Raw genomic sequence first — 17,208 nt, 5'->3', positions numbered from 1 at the left:
GGTTAAACATTGAAACAGATATCTGTTCACCATTCGATCCAAATCACAAATTGTCTCAAAAGATTGATACAACTAACCCGGTTCTTACTCACTCTTGTGAGGTTTGGTCAAAGGCTCATAAAATGTTAAAGCTTTCACATCATATTCAGAAGTACGTGTCTCTCTGGAAAAACTCTGCTATATGTATTGGTAAAACACCTGTGTTTTGGAGGCAGTGGCATTCACGTGGTATATGCATCATTGGAGATTTGTATAAAGATGGACAATTTAGGTCCCATTTAAATTGGAAGGCAGAGCAAACTTCTGGAAATATTTGCAAATGAGACACTGTTTGACCTCTAAATTTAAGGATGCTGTTGGGAATGATATTTTAGGTTATTTTAAGATGCCACATGATTGCCACACTGCCTCTCAGTTTTATAAATTGTTTAATTATAGTTTAAGTGGTGAATCATCAAATATTAAACTTTTTTTTTTGGCAGCGAGATCTAAAAAGAGAGTACACAAATGAAAAATGGTTAGACATCTTATCAGATAGTGGTAAATACAACCCCTGGCAAAAATTATGGAATCACCGGCCTTGGAGGATGTTCATTCAGTTGTTTAATTTTGTAGAAAAAAAGCAGATCACAGACATGACACAAAACTAAAGTCATTTCAAATGGCAACTTTCTGGCTTTAAGAAAACACTATAAGAAATCAAGAAAAAAAGATTGTGGCAGTCAGTAACGGTTACTTTTTTAGACCAAGCAGAGGAAAAAATATGGAATCACTCAATTCTGAGAAAAAATTATGGAATCACCCTGTAAATTTCATTCCCCAAAACTAACACCTGCATCATATCAGATCTGCTCGTTAGTCTGCATCTAAAAAGGAGTGAACACACCTTGGAGAGCTGTTGCACCAAGTGGACTGACATGAATCAGGGCTCCAACACGAGAGATGTCAATTGAAACAAAGGAGAGGATTATCAAACTCTTAAAAGAGAGTAAATCATCACGCAATGTTGCAAAAGATGTTGGTTGTTCAGAGTCAGCTGTGTCTAAACTCTGGACCAAATACAACAACATGGGAAGGTTGTTAAAGGCAAACATACTGGTAGACCAAGGAAGATATCAAAGCGTCAAGACAGAAAACTTAAAGCAATATGTCTCAAACATCGAAAAATGTACAACAAACAAATGAGGAACGAATGGGAGGAAAACTGGAGTCAACGTCTGTGACCGAACTGTAAGAACCGCCTAAAGAAATGGGATTTACATACAGAAAAGCTAAACGAAAGGCATCATTAACACCTAACAGAAAAAAAACAAGGTTACAATGGGCTAAGGAAAAGCAACTGTGGACTGTGGATGACTGGATGAAGTCATATTCAGTGATGAATCTCGAATCTGCAGTGGGCAAGGTGATGATGCTGGAACTTTGTTTGGTGCCTTTCCAATGAGATTTATAAAGATGACTGCCTGAAGAGAACATGTAAATTTCCACAGTCATTGATGATATGGGGCTGCATGTCAGGTAAAGGCACTGGGGAGATGGCTGTCATTACATCATCAATAATGCACAAGTTTATGTTGATATTTTGGACAATTGAAAGGAATGTTTGGGATGATGAAATCATTTTTCAAGATGATAATGCATCTTGCCATAGAGCAAAAACTGCAAAACATTCCTTGCAAAAAGACACATAGGGTCAATGTCATGGCATAGGGTCAATGTCAATGAGCAGATCTGATTTGATTGCAGGTGTTAATTTGGGGGATGAAAATTTACAGGGTGATTCCATAATTTTTTCCTCAGAATTGAGTGATTCCATATTTTTTTCCTCTGCTTGGTCTAAAAAAGTAACCGTTACTGACTGCCACAATCTTTTTTCTTGATTTCTTATAGTGTTTCTGAAGCCAGAAAGTTGCCATTTGAAATGACTTTAGTTTTGTGTCATGTCTGTGATCTGCTTTTTTTTCTACAAAATTAAACAACTGAATGAACATCCTCTGAGGCCGGTGATTCCATAATTTTTGCCAGGGGTTGTATATGAAGGAGGCCAGAAGTAAATTTTCAACCCCAATTCCAATGAAGTTGGGACGTTGTGTAAAATGTAAATAAAAACAATACAACGATTTGCAAATCCTCTGACAACCTCTATTCAATTGAATACACTACAAAGACAAGATATTTAATGTTTAAAGTGATAGACTTTGTTGTTTTTGTGCAAATATTTGCTCATTTTGAAATGGATGCATGCAACATGTTTCAAAAAAGTTGGGATGGAGCAACAAAAGACAGGGAAAGTTGATAAATGCTCAACGAACACCTAATTGGAAACAGGAGAGTGCCATGATTGGGTATAAAAGGAGCATCCCAAAAGGCTCAGCCATTCACAAGCAAAGATGGGGCGAGGATCACCACTTTGTGACAACTGCATGAAAAAATAGGAAAGGAATTTAGGGATTCCATCATCTACAGTCCATAATATAATCAGAAGATTCATAGAATCAGGAGAACGTTCTACACATAATTGGCAAGGCCGAAAACAACACTGAATGCCCATGACCTTCGATCCCTCATGTGGCACTGCATTAAAAACCAACATCATTGTGTAAAGGATCTTACTGCATGGGCTCAGGAACACTTCAGAAAACCATTGTCAGTTAACATAGTTCATCGCTACATCTACAAGTGCAAGTTAAAACTCTAGCATGTAAACGCGAAAGCCATACATCAACAATATCCAGAAACGCCGCTGTCTTCTTTGGGCCCGAATTCATTTGAAATGGACAGACACAAAGTGGAAAAGTGTGCTGTGGTCTGATGAGTCCACATTTCAAATTGTTTTTGGAAATCATGGACGTTGTGTCCTCCAGACAAAAGATGAAAAAAGACCATCCAGACTGTTACCAGTGCAAAGTTTCAAAAGCTAGCATCTGTGATGGTATGGGGGTGTGTTAGTGCCCTGGCATGGGCAACTTACACATCTGTGATGGCACCATCAATGCTGAAAGGTACATCCAGGTTTTGCTGCCATCCAAGCAACGTCTTTTTCAGGGACGTCCCTGCTTATTTCAGCAAGATAATGCCAAGCCACATTCTGCACGTGTTACAACAGCATGGCTTCATAATAAAAGAGTGCGGGTACTAGACTGACCTGCCTGCAGTCCAGACCTGTCACCCACTGAAAATGTGTGGCGCATTATGAAGTGCAAAATACAACAACGGAGACCCCGGACTGTTGAACAACTGAAGTCGTACATCAAGCAAGAATGGGAAAGAATTCCACCTACAAAGCTTCAACAATTAGATAGATAGATAGATAGACCTTTATTGTCCCCAGGGGGAGATTTGTTTTCACAGCAACTGTCACATAAAAACACTTATAGACACAGAACACACATACAAATGACAAGTGATCAGGACATGTTATAAACTGTTTAAAACTGCTATGGCAGAAGGGACAAAGCTTTTACTAAAGCATTCCCGCTTCCATTTCAGAGTTCTGTACCTGCGACCAGAGGGCAGCAGGCAGAAGTAACAGTGGAGAGGATGATCAGAGTCTGTGCTGGTTGTCCGGGCCATGCGTATGACTGCCTTATTGTTGAGTTGTGATTAGTTGTGAATTAGTGTCGTCATTTCCGTCACTGAGTGTTGTTAGAAGGAAAGGATGTAACACAGTGATAAACATATCACTGTCCCAGCTTTTTTTTAAATGTGTTGCAGGCATCCATTTCAAATAAGCAATTATTTGCACAAAAACAATAAAGTTTATCAGTTTGAACATTAATATCTTGTCTTTGTGGTGTATTCAATTGAATATAGGTTGAAGAGGATTTGAAAATCATTGTATTCTGTTTTTATTTACATTTTACATAACATCCCAACTTCACTGGAATTGGGGTTGTATATAATACAAGGTGTTGCATAGATATATTATCATACTCCTACAAGACTGCACAGAATGAAACTAATGTCAGACAATTTGTGTTTGAAATGTAAAGATGACATGGGGACATACTTACACTGCCTTTGGGAATGCTCGTTGGTTTCACCCTTTTGGACTAAAGTCTTGGAAGTTCTAAGTGACTGGTCTGGATCAGACGTCCCTCAGACCCCAGAATTGTGTTTATTGGGAGACAGATCTCAAATGCCGAATGTTTCCAAAGGAGTCCTTTCAGTTGTTATGGTCGGTCTTGTGACAGCATCCAGAATTATCTTAAGACAACTGGAAGACCACTGTGCGCCTGAGATAAGGACTGGATTAAATCAATGGCAGACACAGCCTCTTATGATGCCATGCTCAACATCTTGAAAGGGGACAAAGTCATTAAATGGAATAGCTTTTGGGAGACTCTTAAAAGTGACGGCCCATGTGATACTTGCTTTTGAGGGTTTTTTTTCCAGTTCATTGCAGATATTTGTTTTTGTAACTGTCTTACTGTAGCCTGTATTGTGTTGTTACCCTGAATGTGAAAGGAGGGGGGTGCACCAGCCTTTGTTTCTACTTATGTTTGTTTCTGTTTGTTTATATTTGTTTTTGTAAATGTTTAAATCAATAAAAACTTAAATTACAAAAAAGAAGTCTCTGATAGATGGATCCCTACACTCGTGTGCATATTTACCTCCATTAATTGAAAGAAACTTTTAAAACATCTAACTGGTTTTAGGGCCACTTCACACATAGTACGATTGTGGAGAAATTGCGCACGAAAAAGGAAATGTATGCAATTTGTGTAAAATCGTAGCTGCCTCTAACGCGACGTACAGCTGTCGCTACAACTATTTGCACACACCAGCGGCTGATGAAAGACAGAGCGTGCCCTGTGAGAGCCCTTTGTGGTTAGAGGTCTGGACGGGACCGGACCAGTACAGGCTATGGATCCAAATGCTGGGAGCAAGAAACAGAGGGGTTTGCAAAAGAAAAGATATTATTGATAAGAACAAAATAATGGTGCTGCACTGGGGATGCGTGCAGAGTGGAGAATTAGCCCGCTCCTGGTGGTGAAAATAGGGAACTGCAGTTCCCGAGTCAGGAAGAACTGAAAGCTTGGATTCTGGGACCAGGACAGGTGGACACACCGAAGCAGAGACCAGGAACTGAGGGAACGAAGAAAACGATGGTGAGTGATTGCACTCATAACATTGGAAGCCTTAAACGATTCACAGTTCACTGAAGGCTTAAATAGAATTGTTCACAGTTCTTGGAATAATGTTCTCCTTTGAGAAAATAAGGTTTACTGTTCAGAAAGAGTTCACAGTTCATAAATTGTCTCCAGGGTGTCCTAAGGTTAAATGCTGCATGTTTGTGATGCAGTTCCAATTAAGCAGGACTTGACAGCGGACTCTTAGTCGTTCAATGTCAGAGTTCATACAGTTCTTAGGAAGAGTTCTTGGAACAGTTCTTTATCATAGCACAGTCACTGACAGGCACAAGTGAGAACAGAATCCTACTAAGACAAGAAGGAACTTAACTGCCGTGAAGCGGAGCTGCGCTCTGAGCTGAGAGCTGAAGAATTCCAAAGTGACTTGCTGTGCAGGGATCCCAGGGGCCAGGAACCAGGGTAGCGTGGGAGCCACTCAGGAAGGGGTCTGGAAACCAGCAGAGAAACCAGGAAGAGAGCTTCGCTCTCAATACGGGAATTAGAGAGTTGGCCAGGTTACCTGAAGTTTGCTGCGGGAAGCTCCGACGTCTAGGTGCTTGAAAGCAGCAGGAAGATGCGGTCAAGGTCACAGAGAGGAATCAGGCTCGGTTCTCAGATCATGGATCTCCAGGTCATGAATCATGGAACATCAGCGTCATGGAACACGTCTGGAAGAATCTGTCCCTGCTGAACTGAAAGTCTGAGTTTAATAGTCTGTCTCTAATCAGCTGTTCATTACAGCAGTGTGTGTGCTGAGGTGAGCAGTGAGGCGCAGCAGAAATAAAACTAAACACAGGGCGCCATCTCGGGAAAAAACTAACACAAGACAGACAGGTTAAAAAACCAGGGGTGTGGGAGAAACCATGACCAAGCCCATTCGATCCCTCTCATGGGCAGGTGTCTGCCAAATTCGAGCTGACACACACAAACATCCAACATGGCTCACTTGACACTTAGAAAATGTGTGGCCATTCACACTGTAGTACAAAAACAGTCAGCAGACGATCACTTTCGAGCTGGCAGTGAAATTTGTCTAAGGTGCCCCCACGAGTGTGGCTTTGCAAACAGCAACACACATGTGAGGTGCCAGAAGGTCAGCTCCCCCTGCACACACATGTGATGTGCGTGTGTTGTGCTCCCCCCATCCTTAAACATGTAGCATACCAGGAGGAGCGCACTTGCATGAGCTGCTGATATATGGATGTACAGATGGTGTGTTGGTGTGTGTGCTGGACTGACAGGGGGGGGGTGTCCGCCGACAGCTGCAGGTGTTGAGATCTCTGGTTCTGGATGTCACAGCTGCAGAACAGACAGAACAGACATGCGTGTGTGTGCTTGCTGTCCTCACGTGGAAATACATAAAAACATATCGCTTTTGTGACAGGCTGGAGAGCGCACACAAGGCGCACATTGACAGACCGTCAGTTCATGTGGACACACAGCAGGCAATCTGAATGTCACGTCTGTCTGACAGGACACGTGTGTTGAGCCTGACAAGCATGTCGAGCCTGATGTGTGTCGGGCCAGACGCGCATGGCCGGCCCGACATGTGCGTCCTGTGAGCGGCGTACCACAGGACTATATGACAAGCCAACAGTGCAACAAATATGCCAGTTTCAGTCATGTCTCAGCAGAAATACACCGTAACAAATGCTGTTTGGTCAATTATCATGGTGCTTTGTTCTCATACAAATACAAATACATTTATTTCTTTGTTGATTTTAGCCATTTCACCTCTTGTTATAAGACAGTGATTGTAGCGCAGTAGTAAAAATTTCTATCTGGTAATCAGAGCTTTTGTAAATTGCAGGTTCAAATCCCATGGGTGGTATGTATTTTTCTTTTGTTTTTTTTTTGTCACAGCAGCTTTGCGATGTGGTTACACATGCTCCAACTGCTCGCATTGTGTTCCCGCTGTGACAATTTTGTGCACGACACTGTCGAGTGCACGTAACCGTTGCAGCGGGTTTGTTCACGCCTGCCCATCAGCTCGATGTTTTCGTGGTTTCGCTCATAGGAGCCGTTTTGCCGTGATTCGCCCTGATTTGTACATATTTGTACTATGTGTGAAGGGGCCCTTAACAATGGCACTGCAAGTCTCTGTCAGTGAAAGGCTTGTTTCATCTACAGTAGGTTCCCCACACACTAGTAAATGAGCAAAATCTTGGTTCCAAACCAACAAAATTAATGCCTCGCAGATGTGAAGAAATCATGAAAAACTGTGGTTATACAACTAAATACTAGTTTAGTGATTCACAGGATTGCTAAAAAAGCAGTTTGAACATAATAGTTTTGAGTTTGTAGCGTCAACAGCAGTATTATTGTGAACACCCCCTTTTCTACTTTTTTTTACTAATAGCCCAATTTCATAGCCTTAAGAGTGTGCATATCATGAATGCTTGGTCTTGTTGGATTTGTGAGAATCTACTGAATCTATTGGTACCTTGTTTCCCATATAACAATAAGAAATATACTCAAAACCTGGATTAATCTTTTTAGTCACATAGCACTATTATTCTGAGCACTACTGTATAGACAGAAGGCTGAGCCCCTCACTGACAATCTAACTTTACTTTCATGGTTCTGACTTGAGCTGTACCAATATACTGTACAAACATTTAAACCATGATGGTGTTTCCAATCTAACTCAATACTGGACCAGTTAAAAAAATTTTGGCCTGAGTAAAAAGCTGAGAAAAGTCCTAAAATACCTAAAATAAAGCCCAGGTTGAAAAATGTAGGCGTGTTTGACCATTTTGTTTGCCTACATTAGGAAGAAATATGTCAGAAAGACTACTCACACATTGCCCGTGGAGATCCACGGTTTCCAGATTGGGTAGTGTTTATAAAATAGGTAGGTGACATTTTTCAAGGATGGTTATGAATTATGCAAAGTTTCTATATACTGCAATTGAAAGTGCAGGAAATTAAAATCAGAAACCTTTGTGAATAATTGCATTTATTATTTGGCACATTTAGTTGATGTCATGTTTTGGGTACCAGGGACTGATTAATGGTGATATCAACATCCATTGTTACCTAATATCCCTAATTTCTCCAAAAATATTAGCCCTATCAACTTTCCATTTCCGCAAGTGTTCATCTTTGACCCAAATACATAAGCATACCAAACGACAAATGTCAGGTGATCGAAAGTTGTACACACGCACACACGTACAAAGAGGCCACTTGGCTTTTAATATATATACTCAACAAAAATATAACGCAACACTTTTGGTTTTGCTCCCATTTGTATGAGATTAACTCAAAGATCTAAAACTTTTCCACATACACAATATCACCATTTCCCTCAAATATTGTTCACAAAACCAGTCTAAATCTGCGATAGTGAGGCACTTCTCCTTTGCTGAGATAATCCATCCCACATCACAGGTGTGCCATATCAAGATGCTGATTAGACACCATGATTAGTGCACAGGTGTGCCTTAGACTGTTCACAATAAAAAGCCACTCTGAAAGGTGCAGTTTTGTTTTATTGGGGAGGATACCAGTCAGTATCTGGTGTGACCACCATTTGCCTCATGCAGTGCAACACATCTCCTTCGCATAGAGTTGATCAGGTTGTCAATTGTGGCCTGTGGAATGTTGGTCCACTCCTCTTCAATGGCTGTGCGAAGTTGCTGGATATTGGCAGGAACTGGTACACGCTGTCGTATACCGCCGGTCCAGAGCATCCCAAACATGCTCAATGGTGTGACATGTCCGGTGAGTATGCCGGCCATGCAAGAACTGGGACGTTTTCAAATTCCAAGAGTGTGTACAGATCCTTGCAACATGGGGCCGTGCATTATCCTGCTTGCAACATGAGGTGATGTTCTTGGTTGTATGGCACAACAATGGGCCTCAGGATCTCGTCCGGTATCTCTGTGCATTCAAAATGCCATCAATAAAATGCACCTGTGTTCTCTTCGTCCATAACAGACGCCTGCCCATACCATAACCCACCATGGTCCACTCGATCCACAACATTGACATCAGAAAACCGCTCACCCACACGATGCCACACATGCTGTCTGCCATATGCCCTGAACAGTGTGAACCGGGATTCATCCATGAAGAGACACCCTCTCCAACGTGCCAAACGGCCAGCGAATGTGAGCATTTGCCCACTCAAGTCGGTTACGACGACGAACTGGAGTCAGGTCGAGACCCCGATGAGGACGACGAGCATGCAGATGAGCTTCCCTGACAGTTTGTGCAGAAATTCTTTGGTTATGCAAACCGATTGTTTCAGCAGCTGTCCGAGTGGCTGGTCTCACACGATCTTGGGGTGAACATGCTGGATGTGGAGGTCCTGGGCTGGTGTGGTTACATGTGGTCTGCGGTTGTGAGGCTGGTTGGATGTACTGCCAAATTCTCTGAAACGACTTTGGAGACGGCTTATGGTAGAGGAATGAACATTCAATACACGAGCAACAGCTCTGGTTGACATTCCTGCTGTCAGCATGCCAATTGCACGCTCCCTCAAATCTTGCGACATCTGTGGCATTGTGCTGTGTGATAAAACTGCACCTTTCAGAGTGGCCTTTTATTGTGGGCAGTCTAAGGCACACCTGTGCACTAATCATGGTGTCTAATCAGCATCTTGATATGGCACACCTGTGAGGTGGGATGGATTATCTCAGCAAAGGAGAAGTGCTCACTATCACAGATTTAGACTGGTTTGTGAACCAATATTTGAGGGAAATGGTGATATGTGTATGTGGAAAAAAGTTTTAGATCTTTGAGTTCATCTCATACAAAATAGCAGCAAAACCAAAGTGTTGCGTTTATATTTTTGTTGAGTGATGTTCACCCCCTGCTGGAATGGCATGTGAGTCCAGAATTTAATTATCAATGTCCATTGTTCACTGTTGTTACCTAATATCTCCAATTTATCCAAAAATATTAGTCCTATCAACTTTCCATTTTGGCGACATTCCCCTTGCCCCAAAATAATAAGCATACCAAATGGAAAATGTCAGCTCTCCCCCATTTCTCCAAGACATAATGTTTTGTTTTTGAATCCTGATATAAAATATTATTCTACGTCTTGTATTCAGACATTAAAGGGTGTCATATATACCCATTTTTAAAATGCAAATACTGGTTAATAAGTGTGTTCAAAACAGGTTGTAAAGTTTGTAGCTAAAACTACCACATCGTTCATTGAGGTGATACGTCTAAATGAATAAATATTGTTTCTGTGCATTTTCCTCTAAATAGAAAGGACTTGCAGCTCACCACACCTCCTCACCTAAACAGGGGGAGCAGGAGCAATGTAATAGCCAAGTATGCTGCACAAAGCACTAAACAGGCTCAGTGGGTTTGTTTCACAGACCAAGCAGGATTCCAGATATTGAGTTCCATGACAATATTTTAGACATGTGTTTGACTCACAAGATGCACTTGACTTCTTCTTGGATTTTTTTTTAATGAAAAGAAATTTCAGATCAATTGTCAGAAGGCACAGGGGAGACTTCAGCCACAATTCATCTGTTTTCTTGAAACAAATCTTTCACTGCTCCACTCCATCATGAAGCTATAACCAGTGAGGCAAACAGTCAATAAATAAATAAATAAAGCACTTCTTCACAGGTTTTCCCATCAGCCACACAAACCTGTAACTCCTTCAGAGCTGCCATGGGTGCCTTGGTACCTTCTAAAAACTAGTCTCTTTTTTGCATGGTCGCTCAGTTTTTAAGAAATTCCTACTCCAGATACATTTACCATGCAGTATCATACTGTTTATATTTCTTCATGACTAATGTGTGCTTTTAAATTTCATGAATGTTGTAAAGAAAAGTGGCATTTGCTTGAAAGTGTAGCACAAATAAATGATTACTGTTATTAGTAAGAGTAGTAGTAGCAATGACTTAATAGTAATTCATCAAAGTGTGTTTTTATTTCACTCTATAAAAGCATTTTTTTTTATTCTTTGCTTAAAATATACGTAGGTGTGTCAATAACACTGACCAGGACTGTAAATCCCAACTGGTTGCTTGATTATTAAGATGGTACTGGTTATCGTGGATACTTGCAGTAAATGATTTACCTTTTTGTCATTCACCTGCCACTGTAAAGAGGGTTGAGGATACCATCCTGTGGCTTCACATTCAAACAGGACCCCTCTGTCCCCTCAAAGCTGTCCTGTTGCCCCAATGATTTTCACACTGCCTTTCTCTGCAATCAAGGTAAAACAAAAAAAAAAGAAGTACTTTAGCAGTCTCACAACTGTATTCCTGCACATTCATACAGATATGAGTGTGAAGCAGATAAGATTGGTTTGAAAACACTTCAGTCTCCTTTGAAATTTACTCCTTCCCTGTACGGCTAAAATAAGTATTGAACACATCACCATTTTGTCTCAGTAAATATATTTCTAAAGGTGCTATTGATATGAGATTTTCACCAGATGTCAGTAACAACTGAAGTAATTATGGAGTTCCACAAGGTTCTGTGTTAGGACCAATTTATTCACTTTATACATGCTTCCCTTAGGCAGTATTATTAGACGGCATTGCTTAAATTTTCATTGTTACGCAGATGATACCCAGCTTTATCTATCCATGAAGCCAGAGGACACACACCAATTAGCTAAACTGCAGATTGTCTTACAGACATAAGGACATGGATGACCTCTAATTTCCTGCTTTTAAACTCAGATAAAATTAAAGTTATTGTACTTGGCCCCACAAATCTTAGAAACATGGTGTCTAACAGATCCTTACTCTGGATGGCATTACCCTGACCTCTAGTAATACTGTGAGAAATCTTGGAGTCATTTTTGATCAGGACATGTCATTCAAAGCGCATATTAAACAAATATGTAAGACTGCTTTTTTGCATTTACGCAATATCTCTAAAATTAGAAAGGTCTTGTCTCAGAGTGATGCTGAAAAACTAATTCATGCATTTATTTCCTCTAGGCTGGACTATTGTAATTCATTATTATCAGGTTGTCCTAAAAGTTCCCTGAAAAGCCTTCAGTTAATTCAAATGCTGCAGCTAGAGTACTGACGGGGACTAGAAGGAGAGGAGCATATCTCACCCATATTGGCCTCTCTTCATTGGCTTCCTGTTAATTCTAGAATAGAATTTTAAATTCTTCTTCTTACTTATAAGGTTTTGAATACTCAGGTCCCTTCTTATATTAGGGACCTCATAGTACCATATCACCCAATAGAGCGCTTTGCTCTCAGACTGCAGGCTTACTTGTAGTTCCTAGGGTTTGAAGAGTAGAATGGGAGGCAGGAGCCTTCAGCTTCAGGCTCCTCTCCTGTGGAACCAGCTCCCAATTCGGATCAGGGAGACAGACACCCTCTCTACTTTTAAGATTAGGCTTAAAACTTCCTTTTGCTAAAGCTTATAGTTAGGGCTGGATCAGGTGACCCTGAACCATCCCTTAGTTATGCTGCTATAGACTTAGACTGCTGGGGGGTTCCCATAATGCACTGAGTGTTTCTTTCTCTTTTTGCTCTGTATGCACCACTCTGCATTTAATCATTAGTGATTGATCTCTGCTCCCCTCCACCAGCATGTCTTTTTCCTGGTTCTCTCCCTCAGCCCCAACCAGTCCCAGCAGAAGACTGCCCCTCCCTGAGCCTGGTTCTGCTGGAGGTTTCTTCCTGTGTAAAAGGGAGTTTTTCCTTCCCACTGTCGCCAAGTGCTTGCTCACAGGGGTCGTTTTGACCACTGGGTTTTTACGTAATTATTGTATGGCCTGCCTTACAATATAAGCGCCTTGGGGCAACTGTTGTTGTGATTTGGCGCTATATAAATAAAATTGATTGATTGATTGAAGTAATCCACACATGCAAAGAAACCAAACACAAATAAGTATAGAAATTAAGTTATGTGTAATAAATGGAATGGCACAGGGAAAAATATTGAACACGCTTACTGAACTGTATATTTTCATACAAAATCCTTTGTTGGTAACGACAGCTTCAAGATGCCTCCTGTATGGAGAAACTAGTTACATGCAGTTCTCAGGTGTGATTTTGTCCCATTCTTTCACACATACAGTCTTCAAATGTTGAAGGTTCTTGGACATCTTCTATGAACTGGATCTTTAGTCTTTCCATAGATTTTCTATTGGATTCAACTCAGGTGATTGGCTGGACAGTTTTATTTTCATTCTCTGAAACCAATTGAGAGTTTCATGGGATGTGTGTTTGGATCAATTTTCTTGCTGGATTCTCCGCCTCGTTTCATCTTCATCATCCTAGTAGATGGCAACAGATTTTTATCAAGAATGTCTCAGTACATTTTTCCATTCATCCTTCCTTCAATTACTGTACGAGGTCTCTTAGATAATAAACCGACCCTTTTATTTTTTTTTAACTATATGGATTTGAATGACATGCGATTACACCAATCATGCTTGAACCCTCGTGCGCATGCGTGAGTTTATTCACACGTCGGTGACGTCATTTCCCTGTGGGCAGGCCTTGAGTGAGATGTGGTCCCCGCCCACTCGGCTGAATTCCTTTGTTTCACAACGCTGCTCGAGACGGCGCGCGTTGCTTTATCAAAATTTTTTCTGGACCTGTGAGGAATATCCGAGTGGACACTATTCGAGAAATTAAGATGGTTTTCTGTGAAAGTTTAACGGCTGATGAGAGATTATGGGGTGTTTCTGTCGGTGTAAGCACTTCCACGGAGCGGGACGTCGCGCAGCGCTCCCAGGCGACGTCTGGCTGTTTCGAGCTGAAATCATCCTAATTTAAGGTTCTGTTGACCCAGGACGTCGTGAGGAGAACAGAGAAGATTCAGAAGAGGCCGGCATGAGGAGTTTATGTGGACATTCACTGTTAAAGGTCATTTGTAATGAAAGAACGTGCGCGCAAATTCGCCGAGTCGTTTCAGTGACGACGACGCAATCTGTGTGCGCCGCGACCAGAAAAACACCTCCGTGTTGAAAACCCATTTGTAAAATTCAGGCGGCTTTTGATGGCTTTCAACAAGTGAGTAACTGAGAAATTGTTTAACAGCTTGGGCATGTTCCAACTTGCCCGTTAAGATTTCCAACGGAGGTGTTTTTCCTGCCGCGACCCCCCGTGGTCGGGTCCGGTCCGACATGCGACTCTGCCCGCACATTCTTTCATTACAAAATGACCATTAACAATGGAATGTCCGAATAAACTCCTCATGCAACTTCTTCTGAAAGTTCTCTGTTCTCTGACAGACTTACTGCGTCAACAGAGCCTGAAATGTGGAAGTTTTCAACTTGAAACGGCGAGACGCTGCCGCCTCGAAGCGCAGATCGCCGTCAGGCGCCGTGGACCGTCCTTAAAGCGACACTACCAGACCAAAATCTCTCATCAGCCGTTAAAATTTTTACCGAAAACCAGCTGAATTTATTGAATGGTGTCCACTCAGTTGTGCCTTACAGTTTTGAAAAAAATTTTATCAAACAAAGCAACAGTCTCTGAGCCATTCCTAAACAATGAAAAAAATCGACGAGCGTGTGGACGACTCCTCACTCAAAGACTGCCCACAGGCGAATGACGTAACCGACAGGCGTGAAAAAACTCTCGCATGCCCACGAGGGTTCAAGCATGTCTGATGTAATCCACACGTGATTCAAATCCATATGGTTTTTGAAAAAATAATAAGGTCGGATACTTTTCTAATAGACCTCGTATATGAAGTTTTCCAGTGTCGTAAGATGAAGAAGAGCCTCACACCATGATGTTACCACGTCCAAACTTTACTGTTGGTCTGGTGTTTTTGGGGTGATGTGCAGTGCCATTTGACCTCCAAACAGCTGTGTATTGTGGCATTCAAAGAGTTCAATTTTGGTCTCATCTGACCAGACTATATTCTCCCAGTATTTCACAGGGTTGTCTAAATCTTGTGGCAGTAAACTTTAACGGAGCAACAACAGCTTTTTCTTCAGCAATGCAGTCTTGTATGGTGAATGTGCATACAGGCCATGGTGGTTGATGGCATTACTTATTGTTTTCTTTGAAACAATTGTACCTGCTTATTTCAGGTCTTTCGGAAGCGCTCCTTGGCTCTTGGACAACTGTAATTCTTTTCACTTCTCTGTCAGAAATCTTGAGAGGAGCACCTCCTAGTCATAGCCGGATTATCGTGAAATAATGTTCTTTCCACTTCCAGATTATGGCCCCAATAGTGCTCACTGGAACATTCAGAAGTTTAGAAATGTTTCTGTAACCAGTGCCATCAGTATGTTTTGCAACAGTAAGGTTGTGAAGATCTTGAGAAACCTCTTTGCTTTTTCCCCATCATGAGATGTTTTTGTGTGACACCTTGGTAATGAGACACCTTTATATAGGCCACCACTTGGGACTGAACCATCTAATATTAATTAGCACTGAAAAGGGGCAGGATTGCTTTCTAATTACTGATCGATTTCAGCTGGTGATTTTCAGCATTTCATGTCTTTTTGCATCTCCCTTTCTTCAGGTATCAACAATTTTTCTGTCATTTCACATTATCACACATGACTTAATTTATCTTCATCTATATTAATTCATCTATAGTTTGATTTCTTTGTATGTGTGGATAACTTTGGCTGTTACCAGCATTTGGTGAAAACTTCATGTCAATAGCACCTTTAGAAATACATTTACTGAGGAAAAAAAGGTGACGTGTTCAGTTCTTATTTTACCCGCTGTATATCTCTCCTCAAAGATTAAGACCAGTCAGTCCCTGCTGATTGATCACTTATTTAAAGTCTGGTGAATGCATCTCTCTTTCCTCTTTCATCTCCTTCCCTGCCTTGAAAAAAAGTCATTTAAGGCCTGAAGAGATGCAGTATTGCACATATGAAGTCTACTGTTTGGTGCCCTAAAAAGCAAATGATTCAACAAACGAATGCTGGAGACAGAGAAATAATTACAGAAGCTTTATTGAAGTGGATGTCTTGTTTGGGTTTCGTTTCAAATCCTTATATTTTGTATGAATTATTGACTACCACTACAGCCTTTTATTTGATGCTTGATGCAGTGTTATGAATACTGTGTCCTTTTTCAAAAGCTTCCAATACTTATAGTCAACTCCAGCTGCTTTTTCATATTCTTCGTTCTAGCCAACAAAGGTTGGAAAAGAGCCAGCAGCCTCATTTTCACTGACTGATGGAGGATTGTGTGCAATCATGGCTAAAAGATACATTGGAAAAGAGAACAAAATGACATCAGCACTCTTTTCCAATCCAAGTGACTCGTGAAATGAGGTTTCATGAGATCTGTTAATTACTGAAAGGAAATCTAAGCACTGTGGACTTCTAAGGTTGGCTGTGTAAGTAGGCAGATCCTGATTTTCCTCTAATTTCAAATGTAAACCACAACAGCCTTTAGAAGAACATAAAAGGGTCAATTAATACGCCTTTCCAACAAAAACTATAGGTCATCATTGTATTAACTACAAATGAAAACATACGAGGTCCGTTAGAAAAGTATCCGACCGTTTTATTTTTTTCAAAAACCTGATGGATGTGAATCATGTGTGCTTGCATGAGCCAACCTTGAACCTTCGTGAGCATGCGTGATTTTTTTCACGCCTGTTGGTTGCGTCATTTGCTTGTAAGCAGCCTTTGTGTGAGGATGGGTGGAGTCTCTCGTCGTTTTTTCTTTGCAAGGAAATGGCGGAATGACTGGAGCAGCGCGACTGCATCAAATTTTGCCACAAACTGGGCATCAACACGTTGAAACGACCGGATCATTTCCAAAGTGAACGCTGTGGTGATGTGGGACCGTCATGTGATTATCCGAGAAATTGCGGAAGAGGTGGACATCAGCACTTTTTCAGCACATTCCACTGTGACAGAAGATTTTGCCATGAAAAGAGTGGCGGCGAAATTCATCGGCACGAAGCTGATGGCGCAGCAACAGCGCCTCCGTGATGAAGCCTCACAGGACATGTTGTAACATGCTCAGCTCGTCAACCATTCGGAAGATTCAGACAGCTTTCAGTGGCTTTTCAGTCGTGTGACTATCCGAGAAATTGTGGACAAGCTGGACATGTCAGGACATGTTACAACATGTCCTGTGAGGCTTCATCACGGAGGCGCTGTTGCTGCGCCATCAGCTTCATGCCGATGAAT

The 17,208-nt window shown here is 41.4% G+C and overlaps 1 protein-coding gene across 1 annotated transcript in view; it reads right to left on the bottom strand.

Annotated features, from left to right (window-relative positions):
- The window catches only part of igsf5b (immunoglobulin superfamily, member 5b), a 127,417-nt gene that overhangs the window by 45,426 nt on the left and 64,783 nt on the right, over positions 1–17,208 (bottom strand). Inside the window, 1 exon segment of the mRNA XM_034168778.1 lies at positions 11,188–11,315. Coding sequence (XP_034024669.1) covers positions 11,188–11,315 — 128 coding nt within the window.

Source organism: Thalassophryne amazonica, chromosome 4 (assembly GCF_902500255.1).
Source record: "Thalassophryne amazonica chromosome 4, fThaAma1.1, whole genome shotgun sequence".
Taxonomy (NCBI): domain Eukaryota; kingdom Metazoa; phylum Chordata; class Actinopteri; order Batrachoidiformes; family Batrachoididae; genus Thalassophryne; species Thalassophryne amazonica.
This window is presented reverse-complemented; position numbering and strand designations above follow the sequence as displayed.